This window comes from Solanum dulcamara, chromosome 10, assembly GCF_947179165.1.
Source record: "Solanum dulcamara chromosome 10, daSolDulc1.2, whole genome shotgun sequence".
NCBI classification, from domain to species: domain Eukaryota; kingdom Viridiplantae; phylum Streptophyta; class Magnoliopsida; order Solanales; family Solanaceae; genus Solanum; species Solanum dulcamara.
Genome location: NC_077246.1, coordinates 62,024,476 through 62,049,494, shown reverse-complemented (window position 1 = coordinate 62,049,494; position 25,019 = coordinate 62,024,476). Strand labels below are relative to the sequence as shown.

Here is a 25,019-nt window from a genome sequence, read left to right as displayed (position 1 = left end):
CGTACTTATTATGAGAATGTAAGAATGTTATTTGTGTTATTTCTAAACACTAGAAATAGTGTTGTGATGTTATGATTCTTGTTATGTTTGATGATGATTGATGAATGTCTTATTTTGGAGTATAACATATTGTTGAGAAAATCAAACTTATCAAATATAAAGTGCTTATTGACAAGAGAACATATTTCATTTTGAGGGTTAGTGGAAAAATCTCACAAATCGAAAATCAAATCGAAATTGCAAAAATTAAACCAAATCAAATTTATTTTAGCTTGATTCGGATCAACATTTTCACCAAACCAAAAATTGAAAAATTGAACCAAATTTTGTAAACTGAACTTAATTGATCGAACACTCAGCTCTAGTAAACATTCAGAGTCCAGATGCTCGAAATGGGATTTTGACGACTTCATTGGATTTAGGAGATGTTTTTAGGCTTAGAAAGAGTTCTAGCGTATTGTTCAGAAGCTCCAAGTGCGTTTTGATCTTTTTGAGTCCTAAACTAGTTTGGTTGCAACTAAATAGGTTCCGGGTTAAGGATGTAACACCCCGCCCATTTGCACATTGAAATTAACTTGTACTGTTGGAATAAGACTAAGACATCTTAACATATTAGGAAGTATGTTTTATGAGTTATTTTAATTGCACAAAGTTCGTATGTTAAATGTGGAAGTGAAGGAGTTGCAAAATAAAAGTTAGCAAAAGGTATTGTAAATATCATTAAGGAATTCTCTGAAATTCTGGGTCAAATGTCTCAGCATGTTTCTCCTAATATATGAGGAGTTAGACTATCTGTGATCTATCGAATCAAATTTCTACGAGTCTAGTTTCCAATGAACTAAACCGTTTGTCCATGACTTTTGAATTAAGAGATATTCGCATTTTCGTGAGACTACATAAGAAGGCACCTCAAGTGGGTCCCCAAACTCTAGTCGGTTTTGCTTTATATATATCCATATCCTTCATTTTTTTCCATTAACACTGATCAAAAACCCTAAAAATTAAAATACAATCCACTAAAGCCTCGATGAGTGTTGATCTTTTCAACTCGGGAGTTTAACAAAAGTTGTTTTATGTTGCGAGCTCATCGTTATGGTATAATTTTCTTATTGATTTAGGCTCCATTTGATATTGATAAAAGGAGGCAAATTTTTAAGCTCCTTATTCAAGAATTTTTATTGAGGTAACCTTTTTTTTACAACCCTCCTTAGTAATTTCATATCCTAGTATTATTTCTATTGATTTTTGAGCCACGTGGTGGTATTTTTGATATTGTGGCTTTGGACAACCCCTTTGTCTTAGTTATTTGGGATATTATTATTGTTTATTTATGGTTTTAAGGTGATGGAGGTAATGGGGGGATCGGTGTGATTCTTATTCCATTTGTTTTGGATGGTTGTTAGGTTGAACAACGTGAAGAATGACTAGTTAAGTTTCCTTGGGAGCTTGTCGCTTCGTCGAGATGTTGTTGGAATGTATTCAATGGATTTAGCTGCTGATTATTGTTGTTAGTAGACTCATATTTGCCTTGTACTTTGCTGGTCACGAATGTGGCATTAGCTCCTTATTGATTAGCTATGGCTTGTTTTGTGGTCATTTTAATTTTCGCATTATAGCACTATTTTTGGTTGGCCAAGCTTCATAGCGACATCTTTTGGGATTTAGTTGGAAGGTATGTTAAGGCTATTTTTTCTCTTCTGGCATGATCCTAATGGCCTAAACTTGTCATGGCCTATTTATAGTCGTTGCCATACCCTATTGAATTGGCTACCACTGTATGATTAATGTCTATCACCGATACTCTATTCATTACCTAGTGTCCTAGAAGAGCATGTTATAATTGTGTTTTGATCAATTATGATTACTTGTTATTATTGTGATGTTTTATCGTCTAGTTGCCGCTTATGATCTTGTTTTGGCCTCAATAGACATTGACACTCCAGGGTTCTTGAGCATACAGACTAATTTATTTTATGAGCCTATGAACCGGATAGACCAAGCCTATGGGCATGATAGATCGAGTCTATGGACCGAGTAGACCGAGCCTACGGGCTGGATAGACCGTACCTACGAGATGAGCAAGTTATACCTATGAGATAGTATATATGTATTATACCATAGAGCTTCAGAGTTGCATTGATTCATGGAACATGTACATTCAGACAGTTCAAATTAGATTATCATTGGGATCTAGATAAGGGGCTAATATGGGTATTTAGCGATTGTCTGCGCTCGTTAGGACTTATAGTGATTGTGTGTTGTTTGTACCTACCGGCTTATGGGTGTCAGGTTAGGTTATTACTTGTTATGTGTTATATTGTCTTGTTATAGGGAGATGAGGTATTGTACTTATGTTTCACCCCTGCCCTTTTCATTCAGTACTTATACTTCAGTTTCATCTTTCTATTTGCCTTATATGCTCAGTACATTATTCGGTATTGATGCCTTTGTCTGGGGTACTGCATTCATGCCTACAGGTTTTGAGTGACGATTAGACAAACCTATCGACTAGTATAGTAGAGCTTCAGCGGGTTGGTTGGAGCCTTTCCTTTCGGGGGTCGCCAAAGTCTTAGAGGTTTGTATTTTTCTATTTATAGTTTTTGGGTAGGTTAAGGCTCTGTCCCACCAAGTATTGTATTCATAGAGGTTTGCAGACTAGTCAATTGGGTTGCATAACTACGATGGTGGCCATTTTGGCCTTATATGTTTATTAGTTGCATCTTGTTAACCAATTATGCCTTGTTGAGTGTTGGTAGCAGTTAGCAACTTATTTGCCTAGTTACATTATGTATACATCTTTTTAGTTATTATATAGAGATCATGGTGGCCTTGACGGCCCACATAGCGTTAATGTTTTTCTAGATATCATGGCGGCCTCAACGTCCCAAAAAGGACTTATGTGCTATGTGCTTATTGATTTATATGAACTATTGAGAGTATTTATTTTCTTTCTAGAGCTATTGATAGGGGCCTTACGGCCGAGGGCTTATTTTAAGTTAAGATATAGTTGTTTGTTTTCTTGACTGTGTGTGGCTGCCACAAACCTTTAGCAAGTGGCTCAGCAAGGTTGGCTTTGGTCTAAGTTTTGGCAATAGGTGCCAGTTGTGCCCCATGAGTTTGGGGTGTGACAAAGGAGACCTAGAATTCAAATTTCGACAGTTTCATTGAGTCTGGAATATCAAATTTAGTATGATAGCATATATGGTTTGTGTGCACGAGATTCCCAATGAATTCCAAGAGTCAATTCAAGAACTTTTGTGCTTGTGTGGGATGTTTTTTCTATCTATTGCCTAGGCTAACCTCCTTCGCATTCGCGGTCACTGTACCGCTTTCGTGAAGAGTAGGGCGTGATAACCTCCATGATCGCGTTCTCCTCGCCACATTCACGGGAGGCTAACCTAGTGACATTCATATTCGCGGACGTCCTCCCACATTCGCAAAGGGTTGACCCAGTGTACTCTGCGTTCCTGGAGAAAGTGAGGCGCATTCGCAAAGAGGAAAAAAATTGTTGAACATTAATTTATTCCTAAATATGGGAAATAGGTCATTTTCATTATTTTTTTACTTTGGGAACTCGGGGGAAGGCAAATTCAAAAAGGGTTTTGCGTGAAAACTATTGGGTAAGCTAATATAACATATAATATTCTTTATCCATCGAATTTATCTTGATTTTAACCTTGAATCAGTGATTTTGGTTTCAAGAAATTAGGGTTTTTATTCAAGAACTTGGGTTCAGATAAATGATAAGTATGAGTTGAATACAACTCCATTTTCGAAATGGGTTTCGCCAAAAAGTTTCAAATGTTTTGAGGAACATTTTCATATAAAATTTCTAGATTTGAGTCCCATTCTCGAAACCGAATTTTGAGCCGATTTGACCCTTTTTCTCGAATTACATGTTTGGTGTCGTTAGTTTCAAAATTTGATTGTGAATTATTATTTGATTAGATTATGGTTATTTGGACACTATTCGAAAGGGGGAGGATCAAGTGTGTGATTGATCGGGTATTGATTAAGGCAAGTGAACATCTAAAACCACGTAAATCTTGTAGAACTCTCGAATTCTCTTTTGTTTGTGTGTTAAGGAGTAATGAAAATGAGGTATGGGACTTAAATCATATGAATTATCCTTAATGAAAGATCGATGTTAATATAAAGGCAATGTGTGCTATGATTTTGATCGAAAATGTGAACTTCTTGGCTTGAACTCGATGTGAATTCGATGAAATGCTATGATAGCCTTAATGTGATTGTGAACTTGATGAAATTGTCATTTGCTCATTGTTTATTCTGTGAATTGACTTAATATATTTTCTCACCGATTGATCCTAATTATGTGATAAATAGGTAATGAAATGGAGATTTTGATGACTATAATGATGTGGCTGATGTACATATTCGTGTTGATGTACCATTGATATGGTAATGTGAATGATCTTGATATGAGTTGAGTTGTGGTTGTGTATACTATTATATTCTTATTATCTGTGTGAATATGCTTATTTGCATTAGTTCTGGAACACTGTGATTAAACCCAATTGATACTTATGCCAATGAGAATTGGTTCTGGCTATTGATACTTATGCTGATGGAAAGTGGTTCTGGCGATTGATACTTACGCCGATGGGAAATAATTTTTTGATTGATAATTATGACGATGGGAAATGGTTTTGGCGTTGCCGATGGAAAATAATTCCGACAACTGATGATTATGCTGATGAAAAATGGTTCTGACGGATACATAGACCTTGTGCATTCCCCATGGGTTCCATCCTGCTAGTCAGCGGATGTATATCATTAGAACAGACATGCATCACTTTATTTAACATCGCATTGCATTGTATTACATTTTATCTGTCATCATGAAATTGTGCATAAACTCCTTGTTGTATTTGTGATTGATATACTTGATGATGATGTGACTTATTCGGTGATGCTGATGAGCTATTATTGATCCATATGCCATATGAACTGTGTACTCTAGATTGCGTTGATTTCTGTGCAGGTTTGTAGTTGAGGAGGTTTGGTTGGGATGAAAGGAGTTCTTGCGTACTAGTAGATTTACCTTGTTTTTTAGTTGGCTTGTTGAGTATCGTGTTATTTGGTACTCACTCCTTGCTTCTACACTTGTGTAGGTTTTGAGCCTGGATCGTGATACAGATTCCTTTTTTCTTATCCGAGGCTTCGAGGAGATTTGAGAGGTAGCTAATTGATGTCGGCGATCTCTCCTTGTCCCTTTTACTATGCTTTGTTCTATTTGAGAAACAAAGACATTGAGACTTGTACTTGTCTTTCATTTTCATTTTATTTAGAGGCTTGTACATGTGGCAACCAGTCTTTGGAGGTTATTGTAGTTGATTAAGACTTCCTCTTTTGTACTATCTATCTTATTTAAATTGCTTCCATATTATCTTTCCATAGTTGATTGGGTTTAGGTTGACTTGTCCAGTGGGATTGGACAAGTGGCATCACACCCGAATTTGGATCGTGACACTATATTTTTAATAATTTTTCTTTCACAAACCCAACAGAGGATTGATGTTTAACCATTGTTGAAGTTCGAAGTTTAAAAGTTTGAAAATCGATTTTTTCGCAAATAAGCTCATTTTGAGTGGTAATTTGGTGTAGCTTTTGAGGTGTTTTTGAATGAGTATGGTGCTTGAATTCAAAAAAAATGAAGTCAATTTTTTGTATAAGTGTATAAGATTATATATTATTGTATATGAAGGTATAAATACCTCTTATAATTTTATATAATATTATATATTGAATATATAATATTGTATATCAAGTTTTTAAATATTTTTCTAAAAATAAAATATCAAAATTTTGTATGTTGTTGTATATTATATTGTTGTATACCAAAATTAAGTTTGGGGCTAAAAATTTATAATATAAATTTGAAAAAAATTCAGAAAAATACAATTATCTAACTTATATCTTTAACATATAAGTTATATAATTGTACTTTCTAATAAATTTCCAAATTTTGTTTGTATAAAATAACAACAACAAAAACATACTCAGTGAAATCCCACAAGCAGGATCTGGGGAGGGTACACAGACCTTATCACTACCTCATGGAAGTAGAGATGTTGTTTTCGAAAGACTTTACCATTTTTTTTTTGTAAAATATAACTTATATTGTAAAAAAAAAACTAATTATAGGGGTGTTCAAAACCGAACCGTAACAATAAGCCAACAACAAAATTGGCTTATTGGTATTGGGTTATCGAATAAACTGTTGGGGAACAGATTAAAAATTTGTAATTAACGGCTTAATGGTGTGGAGGCGAATTATCCAATTTTCTTATCATGTAAACCGTTAATCCGCTAAGAATTACCATACTTACACTTTTATTTTAGGTATATTAGGCTCATTTAATATTTTATCATAATATATAAGAGTAATTATATATTTTTCCTTTATTAGTCCTAACTCTGAAAGGCTAAAGCCGTAGAGCCAGGAAAACTTATTTATTTTTATATAATTATATATTTTGCCTTCAAAAATAAAGAGCAACAAATTCAAAAAAGCACTAAAGTTTAAAAGTGGTAAATGTGTAAAGAAGCCCCTCCTAATTCACTGTATTTAAAATGGTGAAAAGAAGTCATCTCTTTTGTAAGGTACATTAATCGGAAAAAAAATGCACCATAAATATTAATTAGAAATTAGCCAATATATCGCTCGATAACTTTCCAATAATTTTTAATTCATTACCAAATCAACCGATATCTTATAAATTAACTAGCGAATTAGTAAATTTAAAAATCAATATCCAATAAACTAAAACTGTTAAATAAAATTATCCATCTAATCCACCCTTAAGCAGCACTAACTAATGTAACTTTATGGGGGTGGACTAGAGTGCATTTATCTCTTTAATTAAACTAATGCAGGTGAACTTTAAAGTATATTTCTTTCTTTTACCCGTTTTGGAGCCCCTCTTGTCGGGTAAACTTTATATTTAAAGTATGAAAATTATATTTTCTCCTATTTTATGTACCATATTTTTTTAAAAGGTTGTTTAAAAAAATGTGTTATTTTATTATAATTATAAATAATTTAATTTTAAAATTCTCCTTTTATTCTTAATAAAATAATTTAAAACCACATAAATATCTAATGATTATTTTAAAGCATAAATTTGAAAAGTCTTTTTTTCTTGAGGAAATTTCACCAATAACTAATATAAATATCTTAATTATACTCCTTAGCTACAATTTGCCTATTTATGAGTTGTAGTTTGTATAATTTATGGGTTTGTATAATTCGCGGATAATTAAGCTATTTTTATATAAACTCGAAATAACGAATTTATACAAACACAAACATCTGAACTATAAACAATTATACAAATTATATTAATACAAAATTACATTATACAAAAGTTATGCAAATTATATTATATATATTTCAAATTATACGAACGTGCGAATTATACGAGCTCGAATAATAATTAATGTTAAATGTTAGTGGCGAATTGTAAATTAGTTAAACTATATCTATGTTACCTAATTAACTAGTATATGTTTGCTTATTTACGTAGTTTTCCCTTTTTTCTTTCTTAAACACTATGTCACTTCAAAGCGTGTCACATAAATTGGAACGAAAGGGAGTAATATTATCAGTAGGGGTGTGCATCGATCGGTTCGGTTCAATTTTATATATTATCAGTTTGGTTTATCGATTTTTTATTTTTTATTACGCTAAACTAATAACCAAATGATAAGATTTTTTTTATCGATTTTTGATTTATCGATTTTGGTCTTGAACGATTCGATTTTTGATTTAACTAAAAAGAAAATGCTCATAAAACAATTATATGATTTCTCCAATAATTTAATGCGACAAGACAATAATTTAACTTTACAGAATGCTCATAAAATAAATTCGGTAGTAATTAACATGAAAAGAACTATACAGGTGCAACAAAAATAGAAAAACTAACACAATAATATGAATTGAAGGGTAAAGGGTGGGTTTAACCAAGATACTAATATTTAATATTTATGTATGGATAAAATAATAAATTAATATGTCTTAATGGTTATCGATTTACTCAATAACCCATATTAAAAATTCAATATCAAATCAATAACTCCAATAACAATAACTCAATAACAATTTTTTTGAATTCAATTTATTGATGGATTCAGTTTTTTCACACTCCTAAATTAATGGGTGTTTATTGGAACGGCGTCGTATACACCGCCGCCCAGTCGCCAAATCGCCCAAAACAGATTCTGTTAGTGCACGCATTTCCAACAGAAGATACTCTGTCGGCCCATTTTTTACGCGCCCTGCACGTTCTCTTAGCACCCACTAACTTTCCTTCTATTATATTCCTCCGTTATACTCCGTCACCGTTGTCATCCTACATGGCGTGTACAGTTGTACTCACCTTACATAACAGCCCCGTCCTTTTAAACATAAATAAACACTATATAAAAAAAAAATCTTTATCCCTCTGCGTATCTTAGCTCAACATTTACCATTTTTCTACCCTACGCATTTACCGGCTCACTCGCCGGAGTTTTTCCCGGTCAATGACTAATTCAACTTCCTTTTTCCCGATTTAACAAACTTTCCAGAATTTTCGCGAGAAACAGCCTTATATATTTATATACAAACATTCCTTCTTCGTTTTCATCAAACAGTACTGTGAAGAGAAGAAAATATGGGAGTTGATTACTATAAGACACTGAAAGTGTCACGCAATGCGAGTGAAGAAGATTTGAAAAAATCGTATAAGCGATTGGCAATGAAATGGCATCCGGATAAGAATAGTGAGAACAAGAAGGAAGCTGAAGCGAAATTCAAGCAGATATCTGAGGCTTATGATGTGCTTAGTGATCCACAGAAGAGGCAGATCTATGATTTATATGGTGATGAGGCGCTGAAATCCGGTCAATTCGATCCATCCTCACCTAGTGGTGTCTATGGTGATGGAAGAGGATTTAAGTTCAATTCACGTGATGCGGAAGATATTTTTGCGGAGTTTTTTGGTGGATCGGCTGGGTATACTAGGAGTACTGGTGGTACTGTACGGATTCGGAAAGCTGCGCCGGTGGAGAACAAGTTGCCGTGTAGCTTGGAGGAGTTATACAAGGGTTCTAAGAGGAAAATGAAGATTTCAAGGATTGTTCTTGATGGCACTGGGTAAGTAAACACCTTACATGTTACATTATACAAACTCCAGCAAATATTTACATTAAAATTCGTTATCTACTTTTCTCATTAAGAAATTTACGTTTGCTGAATGAATTACATCTGAGCCATCTATATTCGGAATTATTTCTTGTGTACTCCTTGTTTTCCTTTTCATCTGGCCTATTGACGGAGATAATTGGAGTTGATAGTAGTGATTTGATCTTTTGTGTGGTGAATTTGGCATAGGTTGCCAAGTTGATCCTCTCCACCAAGGTTGTTTATAGTTGTGATATGAATCTGGATCCTTATGAAGTTACTTCCATGCCTCAACCACTAGGCCATCCCCTTGAAACTGGGCCTTTGAGATTATCCCACAGTAATGTATTGGAACTGTACACAGTGTTGGACCTAGAATTTCGACTAAGGTTTGTCAAAATATAAAGAAGTAAAATTGCGTAAAAGCCAACGAGTGTCAATATGTAATATATATACATAAAATGATATTGGTGAGTCGAGGGGGAGTTCTTTTTTATCAGCATTAATCTGGCAAAAGTACATTTAACTTATATTATGCTTATTAGTTGGGACAGCACCGAAGCACAAATATAAATGGTTTGTGTAGTATGAAGTTACAGAGAAGAAGCTAGATATCAAATTTCAGAGTTGCTGATACTTTCTTGAATGTGTTTCAACCAATTTGAATGTGTAATTCTGTAGATGTGACAGTTGGAGCTAAGCCGAAGGAGTTTGTCACTTTTTGACCATTTAAAATAAACTCTTTTCATCAACCATTTGCAACTGCTACTTGTGACAACTAAGTTGTCCTTAATATGCTTTTACCATCTGCCTCTTGATGAAATGAGTGATAATTCTAATGTTAATCTAATTCCCTTGTGTTGACTCTAGTGGGAGATTGATAGCTTATTCACATCCCACTTCCCAATAGTGAGGGTCTTATGGTACATAACTTCTGAGAGTTACTTTTGAGCTTTAATGGGGAATAGAACACGTGGTTTCACAGAAAACCTTTTAGATAGCTCTTCAAGCTCAATGAGGAAAACCGTAATATATTGTTTGAAGCTTTCATTTTGAAAATGATGGAATTTGAAGTTAGGCTGCGTACACACCACCCTCGCCAGACCCCACTTGTGGAATTATACTAAGTATGTTGTTGTAAAATTGATATTTTTTGAGTTTGCAGACGCCAGAATGATTTATTTTAAAATAATACATCTTTGTTGCTTATCAATCTGAATATAATCTGAGGTAGTGTTTTTCCTATGTGTTTACATACTTCCAGTCTGTTAGACTTAAATCTTCCTATGCATTGTTACAGTTATGGAACTCGTGCTTCTGTCATCTATTATTACTTAAATCTTCCTATGCAAGAATACTCTTTTGCTTTGAGGAATTGCATATTGTTACTGTTATGGAACTCATGCTTCTGTCATCTATTATTACTTAAATCTTCCTATGCAAGAATACTCTTTTTCTTTGAGGAATTGCATATTGTTACTGTTACAGAACACATGCTTCTATCATCTATTATTACTAAATTAGTCCAAAAGTTTTTGATCAGAGATGATTTTAGGTTCAAAGCTACTTTCCCTACAGAATGCGTCTTAAAACATTGCTTAGATATGATTACTAGGGAGGTAGATTAGGCATGCTGCATGTTCCATTTCCTGGTTGCAATGATATAGTTTCTCACACAAAATACAGCTAATAGGAGGACAAATTTCCTGGCTGCTAAAGCAGCAATTCCTTTTTGGAGCTGAGGGGATAACACAGAAATGACTTAACAGTAGAATTCTGTGAACATATGATTCTACCGTGGCATGTACTTATAGAAGTTACAGTTAATTAGTTTGCACTTAATGGATCTAATACTGTTTCTTAGTCTCACAAGTTTTGTCTTCCATGTATGAACTATATTTTCAGTAAGCCCACAACTATTGAAGAGGTCTTGGCAATACACATTAAACCTGGTTGGAAGAAAGGCACAAAAATTACTTTTCCAGAGAAAGGGAACCATGAACCTGGAGCTGCACCTGGTGATCTTACTTTTGTGATAGATGAAAAGCCACATGATGTTTTCAAGAGAGATGGGAATGATCTAGTGATCAATCAGAAAATCTCATTAGTAGATGCTCTCGCTGGGAAAACTATCAACCTAACTAGTTTGGATGGAAGGGAACTCACAATACCAATCACAGATGTTGTTAAACCAGGACATGAACAGATAATCCCAAATGAAGGAATGCCAATATCAAAAGAACCTGGAAAGAAAGGAAAATTGAGGATCAAGTTTGAGGTTAAATTCCCGTCAAGGCTTAGTACAGATCAGAAATTTGATATCAGAAGAGTATTGGGCAGAACTGCTAACTAATCGAAGGTTTTACTTGAGATTTTACCAAGATTGATTGTTTATGTACATACTTGAAAAGTTTGCATAAAGTTTATGCTAGACATAAGACAGAAGAATTGTGCATAGTAGGATTAGTGTTTTGACACGATGCCTCTCTAAGTTTACTTTTATTTAGCACCATAAAGGGAGCTAATATAGCAGCTACTCCAGCTGCCCATCTATAATTCTTATGTTGGATATTGAACACGTTAGGTAGTTTACTAGTTTTAATAACTGTGCTATTTAATTTGGAGGTAGATGCTATATATCAAGTAGTTGGAGTTTGGAGTAGCTTGCTATGTTGTTCGGATTGTGAAATTTCATCTGTGGGTGGCAGATTGTTGCAGACTGGTAATGGAACATATTCGTTTGTTATTTTTAGCTTTGTCATGTTTGGTTTCCTGGCATTGGCTGGATGAAGCACTTTTTCATTCATATATTTTCTCTCTGTTCAGGTTTTGCCTTTTCATTTAGCTCCTTGTCAACCCAGAAGAATATGAAAACTTTTTTGTTAGTGTTGACATTTATGCAGGTAACTTCCAATCAGTTACTTGTAATATATACGCCATATGAACACAAAACAAGCAAGGCATCTTCTTATTCAAACCAGTATACATATACAGCAATCACAATAGTGCTATCATCACTCTTATTGAAGCAATAGTGCTATCTTTTGGTTTCTTAAGCTCTGTTTATTTCAATCTTGTTCTGCAGCCCATCTTTATCTGCTCCCACAAGTTTATCAACTATTTTACCTTGCTTTATCAGCACGAATGTTGGCATTGCTTGCACCCCATATTCTTGAGCTACGTCCTGCTTTCAACGAATTAGTAACATTAAATATTAGTGGCAAAAAGAAGTAAAAAACAAACAAACAAACAAAACTTGCAAGCAAAGCATATATAATTAAAGCTCATACAGCCAGTTCATCCACATCAATCTTGATGAACTCAACGTCTGTATATGTAGCGGCAAATTTATTGACAATTGGCTCCATGTGTCTGCAGGGACCACACCATGAAGCTGTAAAGTCAATAACAATCTAACAAATCACAACTCACAAGAAGAAAGAAAAAGAAAAGAGTCAAATGATATTAGTACAGCCTATATAGCTCCCGCTATGCGCGGAGTCCGGGGAAGGGCCTGACCACAAGGGTCTATTGTACGCAGTCTTACCTTGCATTTCTGCCAGAGGCTGTTTTCAAGGTTTGAACCCGTGACCTACTGGTCACATGGCAACAACTTTACCAGTTACTCCAAAGCTTCCCTTCTAGTACAGCCTATATAATTATATAATATATTCTTTGAAATGTTTTGAAGAAAAATCCTGTAAAATGAATATTACCAATTTGTTAGTTTGTTTCAAAGAATCACAATGAAGTTTCCATGTTGCTATGGAATGGAAATGAATGACTTGATTCTTGATGGGTAGAGTTGATGCCAGTGCATTATTAGTTTGTTGCTAAGCAGAAAGTTGTTGGCACCCATTTTCTCAAGAATTTCGAAGCAAATTTTTTGTGTGTTTAGAACTTTGGATTCAGTGGAAGAAATCCCTTGGCTTACTATTTATATTTCTTGCTAATGTGAGGGAAAATCTTATTCAAATTGAAGCAGAATATATTCTTTAGTAATTTGAAAAGCATTAATAAGTTGCTAATATTCTAAAAATTTTGAGAGTGCAAATTAAATACTCTAGGTCTATAGAACATTAATTTCTGTTTTTGATGGTAACATTGACCATAAAACTTCAAAGTATATATAGTTATACACTACTGATATAGCTTAAGGCATAATATATAAACCTGCATGATGAAGCTTTTAATATAATGTATAAATAGATAACATTTCGTACAAGAAGTTGATACATTAATTCTCATTAACTTTGCTCATACACACACAAAAATGACATTTGTAACTCATAAATAAATGGCATTGGTGTAGCAGTTAGCAACATTAATGTACACAAAATAAGGAAAATGTTTTTTCACGGAATTTTAATGCATTAGTTCATATTACTTGCTCCAACTAATAATTAGATGTTGTTGCTCTCAAGTTGTACATGCAAGCACATCAGTAGCAGTGACGGAACCAAGAATTTTATGAAGGGGTTCAAAAAAAATTAAACACGCTAATCAGAAAAAAAATATGTGCTTATTAGGATTCGAACCCTCGAGCTGAGACAAGCTAAGGCAAAATATTAAACCCCATTTGCCACTGAGCTAGTCCTTTGGCTTATGCTCAGGGGGTTCAATGTTAAATATATACACATAAATTAAAAATTTTATCATATATACAGTGTAATTTTTTAACGAAGGGGGTTCGGATGAACCCCTCACTTGCACGTGGGTCCGCCCCTGAGCACATGTGGTCGCTAAGTAATATAGTGACGTTTCAATGAATTAGAACTATAAGAATCGCAAAGTCCTTGCTTTTGAATCCAAAACGAATCATTTAGAGCTCCGATTTCTAGTTTATTTTATTTGGTAGTTCGATAATGGAATTTCTTTGTTTTTGTATTTCCTGAGTAATTGATTCTATTGATGGTACATAGAAAACTAAGTCAAATAGATATCGATCTCACAAGCACTTGATTTTACGGTTTATTGAATTCAACTATTATCAATTAATCACACAAGTATTTTGACCATTAGTTTTGATTTTTGTTCTATAAACTACTGTAGAAAAATAAACTAATAATTTACTCTAATTTGCGCTAGCTAATGTTGAGACGTAAGGATTTTAACACAATAGAAGATGATATTTCGTGGTTATGAATTTACTAGCAATCATCATGTTGAGTTATCACTTATTGACTCTAATTTTCTATCGAATTGTTGGTTAACAGAAACTATTGTGACTAGGCTCTCTCGAGCTGCGTAGCCCTTTGATCAATGCCCTCGCTTCTATGCTACCTCTCGGTGATCAAGAATATGATTATGAGTTATGGTTAAGTAATATAACTTGATGTAAGAATACTTATTAATAAGTGAATTTTCTTTTATACAAAATATGTGATTACGAGTTTGGTTCATTTATACATGTAAAAATCAAAGCACATGATTTAAAGAAAATAAAATAATATAGTTTAAGTGCTTACTTAAATGAAAGAAATATTTCTTTTTGAAAGTGTATTATAAAGTTGGTTTGTTAGTGGATGTTTCATTATTAAAGTGGATAACTTGGCCATTTTTTATTCTTCTTATTTGGCTATAAATATAGCCACATTTCAGCAATGAAGAAAATATACCGATACTCAACTCTCTCTCTTTCTCTTATTATCTCTCTTTCTTATTAATTTGCTAAGTTAGTTTATTTTATAGCACGTTATCAACACGAAAACTATAATCAACTGAATTTTATACCATCTACAAATTTGTCCTACGTCTAAAAGGGTGTAGTGGTAATATATTTTGCTACCAGGTAAGTCATATGTATCAGTTTCATTCCTTTTTCTGGTATGAAAATTTGCAACAACCTTTGCCAAATAAAAAGGGAAAACATCACTTTCTTTTATCAAGTAAGTTAAATGTTACATAACTTCTACGATTTTATTATGAATATTTATTTTTTTAATGTATAATTGTGTTCTCATATACAATGAGATGATTATGATTTGTTCTGATTTTGAAAGCCACGGAAGGTTACATAGTTTGCTTTGATCTAGATTTTCATGTTAAAATATTTTTATGATATCTGAAAGTTACTGGATTTTTAAATAAATTTATTTAATACAAGATGCACATTACTTACTCATGTTTAAGTTAACAACTGAAGGTGGTAATATATAGTTTAAAAGCTCAAGAGTGAGCTCCTATTGAACTTTGGAATATTAGGTCATTGGTTAAAAGTAAGACGATGGATTCAAATCCTATCACACCAAGAGAATAAGACATCAATTTGAGTTTTGATGCACCATGTATCCATGATGATACAATGAAGACTACAACAAAAATAAAATATTTTTTATGAAAAGTCATGAAATTTGTCCCACTAAATTTGCTCCATTCCCTGAAGTGAATGTGGTAGCATAACATGATAAGCTTGAAACTCACCCAATTCATTTGCTCCATTCTATCATATGAATGTGGTAGCAGTAAATAATAAGTCTAAAAAAATGACAAGTTATTAAATGTATAAAAAGGGCGTGAAGGGACAACACTATAGTAGTCATCATTGTGGTAATTATGAAAGGAAGAATCATGTGGGTTTTTCAAATAGTCCTTCGAAATGTGAAGCTAATTGGACCCGTGGTATTGGATAAGTTTATAAATCCTCCATCAAAAGAAACGAAGATAAAGTGATGGTATACTTGACCTTCAAATTGATGTTGAGGTGTGTCATGAAAATATGATGAATTTCAAAGGCATGACAATGAGTAACATAATGACCTTTTTAATGAAAAATTATGAAGTCCGTCCCACTAGAAATGCTCCCTAAAGCAAATATGGTAGACGCACAAGGCCAGTCTGAAATAAGACAAAATGATTGGGGCCAGAATAATGTGTGTGGGCATGGCAAAGGCAAGAGACGATATAATAATCGTCGATATGGTGCCTCCAATTCTAATGCCCGGATGGAGTCATATTTGACTCTTAAAGATGATGTTTTTGATGGCCTCGATGTTATTACTCATCTAGAAGTTGGAGACTTCTTTGAGGATCGAAACTAAAGATTTATTATTGAACTGAAAATAAATAATGTTGTTATTTTTATGTGTTTTACTTAAAGTTGAAGTACTTAAATTTTATTTTTGTTAATTTTTCGTACTCCTTATTATGAATTTTTATTTTATGAAGATAAATAAAATTTCAGTATTCAGTTGGATCAAAGATGAGTAATTGAGATATGTGTCTTTTGGATAGTGCTACAACTCACACTATATTAAGAGAAAAGAAATATTTATCTCATTTGGTTATAAAAGGGGTCAATATTAATACAATATCTGATACTACAAAAATAATTGAGGGATATGTAAAATCAGTCTTATCACTACCTGGGGGAACAATATTGGCCATTAATAATGTTTTGTATTATAGTAAGTCTCAAAGAAACTTATTAAGTTTTAAGGTTATTCGCCAAAATGGCTATCATATTGAGACTGCTAATGAAGGAAAGGTTGAGTACCTTTATATTACTACAATAAAAGCGGGAAAAAGATTTATGCATGAAAAATTATCCGCACTTTCTTCAAGGTTATACCACACAAGTATTAGTGTGGTTGAATCACATGCCATGGTAAATAAAAGATTTATTGACCATAATGATTTTATCATTTGGCATGGTCAGTTGAGTCATCCCGGTTATAATATGATACGCAGAATTATTGAGAATTCACATGGGCACACTTTGAAGAATCATAAAATTCTTCAATCTAAAGAATTCTCTTGTGTTGCTTGTTCCCAAGGAAAATTGATTATTAAACCATCAACAACTAAGGTTGGGATTGAATCCCCTGTATTTCTGGAACGTATATAGAGTGATATATGTGGGTCAACCTTCATGTGGACTATTTAAATATTTTATGGTTTTATGTAGATGCATCTACAAGATGGTCACATATGTGCTTATTATCAACTCGCAACATGGCTTTTGCGAGATTGTTAGCTCAAATTATAAGGTTAAGGACACAATTTCCAAATTATGCAATAAAGACAATTCGTCTTGATAATGCTGGTGAATTTACATCTTAGTTCTTTAATGATTATTGTATGTTGGTTGGAATAAAAGTTAAGCATCCGATCGCTCATGTCCATACTCAAAATGGTCTAGTAGAATCATTGATTAAACGCCTTCAGTTGATAGATAGACCATTACTAATGAGGACAAAACTTCTTCTTTCAGTAGAGGGCCATGCTATTTTGCATGCGGCAACACTTGTGCGCATAAGGCCAACCAATTTTCATGAATTCTCCCCATTACAGTTGGTTTTGGGGAAGGAGCCAAATATTTCCCATCTTAAAATTTTTGGGTGTGCGGTATATGTTTCAATTGCTCCACCGCACCGCACAAAGATGGGTCCCCAAAGAAGGTTGGGAATATATGTTGGGTATGAATCTCATTCTATTATAAAATATTTGAAACTTATGACTGGAGATTTATTTACGACAAGATTCGTTGATTGTCATTTTGATGAATTAGTATACCCAACATTAGGGGGAGAACATAAGCAATTGAAAAATGAGATAGATTGAAATTCATTGTCACTATCTCATTTAGATCCTCGAACAAATCAATGTGAGAAAGAAGTTCAAAAGTTGATTTATTTGCAGAATATTGCAAATCAACTGCCGGATGCATTTACTAACCTTCCACGGGTTACTAAATCGCATATCCCAGCTGCTAATGCTCAAGTTCGAGTTGATGTTTCGGTAGAAAAACTTGTTCAAGCAAATAAGTTTAGGCCATGCTTAAAACGTGGAAGACCAATTGGTTCCAAAGATAAAAATCCTCGAAAAAGAAAAGGAATAAATGATCAAGATGATCATAATTTGGAGGAAATTGCTCAAGAAGAGTCCAGAGACATAAAGAATGGTGATACCACCGAGGAGGTCCAAGTACCTGAAAATATGAGAACGAAGAAATCTCAATAAATTATGTTTCGGCGGAAAAAAGGTGAAACCGAAATGATATTATTATCGATAATATTTTTGCTTATAATGTTGCCATTGAAATAATGCAACAAGATGAGGATCTTGAACCAAAATCTGTTGATGAATGTAGACAGAGAAATAATTGATCAAAATGGAAGGATGTAATTCAAGCAGAGTTAACTTCACTTGAAAAATGTGAAGTTTTAGGATCAATAATCCGAACACCTGAAGGTGTCAAGCCAGTAAGGTACAAATGGGTTTCTGTGCGTAAACGAAATTAAAAAAGTGAAGTCGTAAGATATAAAGCACGACTTGTAGCCCAAGGATTTTCGCAAAGATCTAACATTGACTATATGGAAACATATTCCCCTGTGATGGATGCAATTACCTTCAGGCATCTAAGAATTTGGTAGTTCATGAAAAGCTTGAAATGCACCTAATGGATGTGGTCACTGCCTATTTATATGGCTCATTGGACCACGATATTTTTATGAAAATTCCCGAAGGATTCAAAATGTCTGAAGCATACAAGGATTCTCGATAAACTTGTTCAATAAAGCTTCAGAAATCCTTAAAGGGTTGAAACAATCAGGGCGAATGTGATATAATCGTCTTAGCGAATATTTGCTACAAGAAGGATTTAGAAATGATCCAATTTGCCCTTGTGTCTATAAAAAGGTTTGGATCTGAATTTGTCATAATAGCAGTATATGTTGATGATTTGAATATTATTGGAACTCCTGAAGAACTTTCAAAGGCAGTAAAATATTTGGAAAAAAAAGTTTGAAATGGAAGACCTCGAAAAGATTTTTTTTTGTCTTGATCTACAAATTAAATATTTTGCCAATGAAATATTTATCCATCAGTCAACATATACTGAAAGTATTTTAAAGAGGTTTTATATGGATAAAGCACATTCACTGAGTATCCCAATGATTGTGAGATCTCTTGATATTAATAAAGATCCATTTAGACCTCATGAAAATGATGAAGAACTTGTTGGTGCTGAAATACCATATCTTAGTGCAATTGATGCATTAATATATCTTGCCAACAATTCTAGATCAGATATAGCTTTCTCTATAAACTTGTTAGAAAGATTTAGTTCTTCTCCAACACGAAGACACTGGAATGGAATTAAGCATATATTCAGATACCTCCGAGGGACCATTGATATGGGATTGTTTTACTCAAATGAATCCACGTCACAATTGATTGGTTATGCAGATGCATGATATTTGTCTGATTCTCATAAAGGTCGATCGCAGACAGACTATTTATTTACATGTGGTGGTACAACTATATCATGGCATTCAACAAAGAAAACTATGGTTCTCACTTCTTCAAATCATGCAGAGATAATATCCATTCATGAAACAAGTCGAGAATGCATTTGGTTAAGATCAATAACTTAACTCATTCAAAAAACATGTTACCTTTCTTTGAAAAGAGACGTTCCAACAATATTGTATGAAGACAATGGTGCATGTATAGCTCAACTGAAGGGATGATACATCAAAAGAGACAGAACAAAACATACTTCACCAAAATTCTTTTTTACGCATGATCTTCAAAAGAAGGGTGAAATAGATGTCCAACAAGTTTGTTCAAGTGACAATTTAGTAGATATGTTTACCAAGGCATTGCCGACTTCAACCTTTAAGAAAATGAGATATAAAATTAGAATGCGTCGTCTTCGATATTAAGTGATGTTCTCATTAGGGGAGTAAAATACACGTTGTACTCTTTTTCCCTTAACCAAGTTTTTGTCCCACTGAGTTTTTCTGGCAAGGTTTTTAATGAGACAACAATCAAGGCGTATTACCAGATGTGTGTACTCTTTTTTCTTCACTAGGATTTTTCCCACTGAATTTTTCCTAGTAAGGTTTTAACGAGGCACAACATCTATAGGTGTTCAGAATAACTATATATATTTGTCCTTCCACTAGAATTTTTCTTTTACATGGACATCCAAGGGGGAGTATTATAAAATTGGTTTGTAAGTGGATGTTCCATTATTAAAGTGTACAACTTGGCCACTTTTTATTCTTCTCATTTGGCTATAAATATAGCCACATTTCAACAATGAAGAAAATATACCAATACTTAACTCTCTCTCTTTCTTTTACTATTTTTTTCTTATTAATTTGTTAAATTAGTTTGTTTTATAACAGAGTAGACTTTATTGGTTTATTATGATATATATCTTTTATCATTGGCCAGAACATTGTACAAATGGCTGGTAGTCCTCTTGCTCTTTCTTGTGATCAAATGCTCCTCACGTTATTCGTTTGGCCAATTTTGCAAATTAAGCCAATTACGTGATTCTCAATACTCACACCTAATTCTCTCATTTTATTTTACTTGGCTTGACATAAAATATTTATTAATTAATTGTATATTTATGTTTAATTATTAATATTTCTAATAGGCTTCTTGCTTACGACTTCCACATAATTGATAACACTTTCACAATTTGTATTTACTTTTCGAAAACTAATGTGATATTTATATTATTGTTAGATGAGTATCGTAATTGCTCGGTTAGTATCTTTCTATTCAAAGCTCTCCGTTAAACTCCTACTTGAAAAGGAGAATAGCGGAGATATTGTACTATTTTTACTACATATATATACAACTATTAACGAACATCACTTCAAGTTTGTCAATAACCTCATACAACAATGGAATTCAACTTTAGTTACATCACTTATTATAGCCAAGTTTATGAATGAATCATTCTTTCTAGTATTAGCATGCATAAAAAAAAAATTAATAAAAATATTAGAATAATAGCAAAGCTAACTGAAATGGAAAAAATAAACAAGAAAGAAACAAAATGTGAGAAAATGAAAAGGAATATAAATTAAAAGTACCCAATAGTCAATTTTGTTTATTCATGTAATTTAAAGTTATTGGAAATCTATTCTTTGACACGTTATGAACAAATTCAGGGCTTGTTCAACAACAAATAAATAATGCAATCTCTCTTTAATCTTGTCTATAATGTATGGTCGATGTTTACAACTATCTTGAAGATTTGAAGGTTCCCCTTTTTCTTCCATTTGCGGCATCAACTTTGCTTGTACCAACCGATTAGATTTAACAGATCAAATCTTGACAACTTCTTCATTTAAACACTTCTTTTTTTGGCGGAAAGATGATAAAAGATTAGTATATAATAGTGTATGTATTAAAATTTTATTGGATTTAAATGTATAAATTAATTTGGACTATATTAAAGTCAAGAAAATAGTCCAAATAATATGATAATTTAAGTCAAATGTCACGATCCCAACCCGCTGTGACTAGCACCCACAATTCTTATTCCAGTGGGAGAACCATTTCTATAGCCAGCTTATCAAAATCTAGGAGATAATAGTTTAAAACTTGTGAAAGCATGAATAAACCAGAAATAATGCTGACTTCCCATAAACTCAGTCAACCAGATTAATAACAATGAAGCGCGGAAGTAAACACATCCTGAAAGTCATCGTATTAAAACTATAACTAACTAGTCTAGAGCAGGAATACAACTCCAAATAGAACAAATAATAAACAGAAATATTGTCTAAACATTCGAGTCCTGAAAGAAGGACTAAGATAGATAGAAAAGTCCACGACAGCATGACAGAATAGCTCACCCTTGAACTTTAAACAACTGGCTAATCTTCCAACCTAAATCTCTCTGCAACCGGCTGAATATGCCCTGTACTCAACAAAAGGCAGAGCAAGAGTAGTGTCATTATACAAAACAACGGTGTACTAGTAGGATCACGCGGTTAGCCAGTAAGCGGATCATAGACAAGTAAATTCCAACGCAATAGACATATACATATACACAATAAGTCAACCACATCTCAATATCACAGCTCAATGTCTTTCACATGTTATAACTTCACTCAAGGGACCTTCAAACAATCAGCTTTGTGTCAGAACGTGACATCCGATCCAAGTATGTATCGGAACGTGACACTTGATCCAATTATGTGTTGGAACGTGACACCAATCCAAATTATGTGTCGGAATATGACACCCGATCCCAATTATGTGTCGGAATGTGACACCCGATCCCAAAATATCACAATCACAAGAACATTCAATGTTTACAATATTTATACCAACAAGTGATCATTTCACATATAATTTAGCATATTTCCCTATTCATATACATACATGCATATAATTAAGCAATTTAACAAGTATATGAAACACATACGGGAAACTAGACCATCACCTACCTCAAATTCAAGTTTTCAGAACCTTACAACGCAATAGCCTTCTCTTTTCGGGTTCGTTCTTCTCGTTCTTGATTTAGAAACATTAAATACATATCAAGGATCAATATAATGGACTATCTATCAAGAAATATAACACAATTTCATTCCCTAGGCCAAACCCATGATCCTAACCTTACCTTGGGATTATTTTTCACCTTAGATTTTCAGTCCAAACCCTTCCCCAATAAGTATCGCCCATACTTCTAGTTCCTAGGAATCAAAGTATGCATCTTGGGAGTAAAAATCTTACCTTAATTATAAAAATACGTGGAAAATCAATTAAAATTGCCCTAGGTCGCCTCTTGGGTTTTAGAAACTAAACTGGTAGAAAAAGACCATTTCTGGCCTTTTTCACGACTTAAGTCGCGATTGTCCCATTCTGGCGGGACAGATCCCGCCCTAGCGGGATATGCAGGAATAGAGAGCTCGGAGTTTGTGCTCTAAGCTCCCCTTTCACAACACACCCCTTTTCAAAGACGTATTAAAATATACCCCTCACGCAAACTCCATTTCGAGAGTTTTACTCGCCCGAATGCGATTCTACGAAGCCATAAATGCTCCGTATTGCCTTGGCTATCAGCCTGTCCAATCAAATTATCAATTTGACCTCCCGTCATTCATGTAATCACCCTAGACTTCACCTAACTCAGAATTCATCTAAGTCTAGCCTAGGCTCAAAGTTGCCAAAGTTACTACCCAAAGTTTTCTGGCTCGAAATTCTTCTCCATTGGCCTATCCCTAACGAAGGGAGTAGGTCGTTACATCAAATATGTGAGCCACTAAAATCATAGAATGTGTCAAAATTATGTGGTAATCCAAGTTAAATTAAATGAGTCACTACAATCATGTCACGTGTGTATGTGACATGTTGTGACCAATCAAATTAGAGCTTTTCACCAGTGGAATATGATTGGTCAATTATAACCGACCAATCAAACACATAGGTACACCTAGGGGTGTTCAAAACCGAACCGCAACCAATAAACCGATCGCAAAATTAGCTTATTGACTTATTGGTATTGAGTTATCAAATAAATGGTTGAGGAACAGATTAAAATTTTATAATTAATAGCTTATTGGTTTGGGGCGGATTATTCAATTTCCTTATCGAGTAAGCCGTCAATCCATTAAGAATTACCATACTTACACTTTTATTTTAGGTATATTAGCCTCATTTAATATTTTACCATAATATATAAGAGTAATTATTTTCCTTTGTTAGTCCCAATTCCTAAAGGCTACAGCGGGAAAGTCAAGAAAACTTATTTACTTTTCTATAATTATATAATTTACTTAAAGAATAAAGAGCAAGTCAGGAAACTAAAAAAAGCACTAAAGTTTAAAAGAGGTAAAGGTGTAAAGAAGCCTCTGGCTCATTGCATTTAAGATAGTGAAAAGAAGTCATCTTTTTTGTAAGGTACGTTCATCGAAAAAAAATATATCATAGAAATTAGAGGTTAACCGATACACCACCCGATAACTCTCCAATAATTGTTAGTCTGTTACCGAATCAACCGATATCTTATAGATTGGCTCGTGGATTAGTAAATTTAAAAACTGATATCCGATAGACCAAACCATTAAGTAAAATTATTCGTCCCTCTTTGTTACTTGTTCGACTCTAATCATGTCTTCTAATCTATTGAAGAAATATAAAACTTAATGTCTTCTCAGCGAATCTGGTTAATATATCTCTGTGAAAATTACGTAATGGTATTTTTTTCCTTTGTTATTACAACTTAGAAGACAAATTATTAAGTATTGAAATGAGATGACCCTAATTATCGGTGAAGAAAACAAAAATAAATTATTGAGGTTTAATTTATTTGTTTAATTCTACTTGGATTGCACCACCAGGAATAAATTATTGAGGTTTAATTTCATGTCTTTTCTCATATCCTTTAATACTGCATTTCTTAGCCTATATCTTATTCAAGCAAAGTTGTATACAATTGTATTAAGTAAGTTAAGTCAATCTCTTTATTTTCATCTTGAATGATCGAAAAAATAGAACATGCTCCATTTTTTCTCCTCTCTCTGTTCACTCTTCACTTATTGTACTCCCCTTTTACCGTGTCTGGGGATTCATGAATATAAATAAATGATGGAGAGTGTAGAAATTAATTGAAAAAATTCTTGTTTAAATTATCTATTTTTCGAGTCTATTTTGATAAAATATGTTTTTCAATTTGTATTTTATTCGCGGGATTTTTTCTAAAGTAGAGTTGTTTGTACTTTCAAATTCATTTAATTTCTGCAATCCACTTTGCATTCCGTAATTTAAATGGTTTAAGTTATTCATGAAATGATACATTTACAAAGTGATGAAAATCCTCTTTCATAGCCTCCCAACCAGTTCGATGATGTTAAGACACCTAAAAAGGTAAATCAACAATTACAACACAAAATATAGACAAAGATAAATAACATAAATCAATTATTTTGTTTGTTTCGATGCTCTTATCCATGATGATCAGGTTCTTGACTTCTATTTTCTATGTTGGAGCTTAGTTCTTATGTGCACCAATCGATACTTATAATTGAACTCTAAAATAACTTTGGCTAATTAGTAGCCACTTTGAATATTA

General features: G+C 33.4%; 1 protein-coding gene and 1 pseudogene across 2 annotated transcripts; one reads left to right on the top strand and one right to left on the bottom strand.

Moving 5' to 3' along the window:
- Nucleotides 1–8,435: 8,435 nt before the first annotated feature.
- Nucleotides 8,436–12,672, top strand: LOC129870569 (uncharacterized). 2 transcript variants are annotated; one of them, XR_008762097.1, is made up of 4 exons: nt 8,436–9,163; nt 11,096–11,912; nt 12,017–12,093; nt 12,569–12,672. XR_008762097.1 is itself a non-coding variant. In XM_055945392.1 (2 exons), exons 1-2 carry the CDS (start codon nt 8,682–8,684, stop codon nt 11,541–11,543), a joined length of 930 nt encoding a protein of 309 aa, XP_055801367.1. In that variant the 5' UTR covers nt 8,436–8,681; the 3' UTR covers nt 11,544–11,942. The 2 variants fall into 2 exon arrangements, 1 of the variants encoding a protein (XP_055801367.1); XM_055945392.1 differs by lacking the exons at nt 12,017–12,093; nt 12,569–12,672 and having other exon boundaries at nt 11,096–11,942.
- LOC129869856 (thioredoxin H2-like) lies at nt 12,222–23,048 on the bottom strand (annotated as a pseudogene).
- Nucleotides 23,049–25,019: the final 1,971 nt, after the last annotated feature.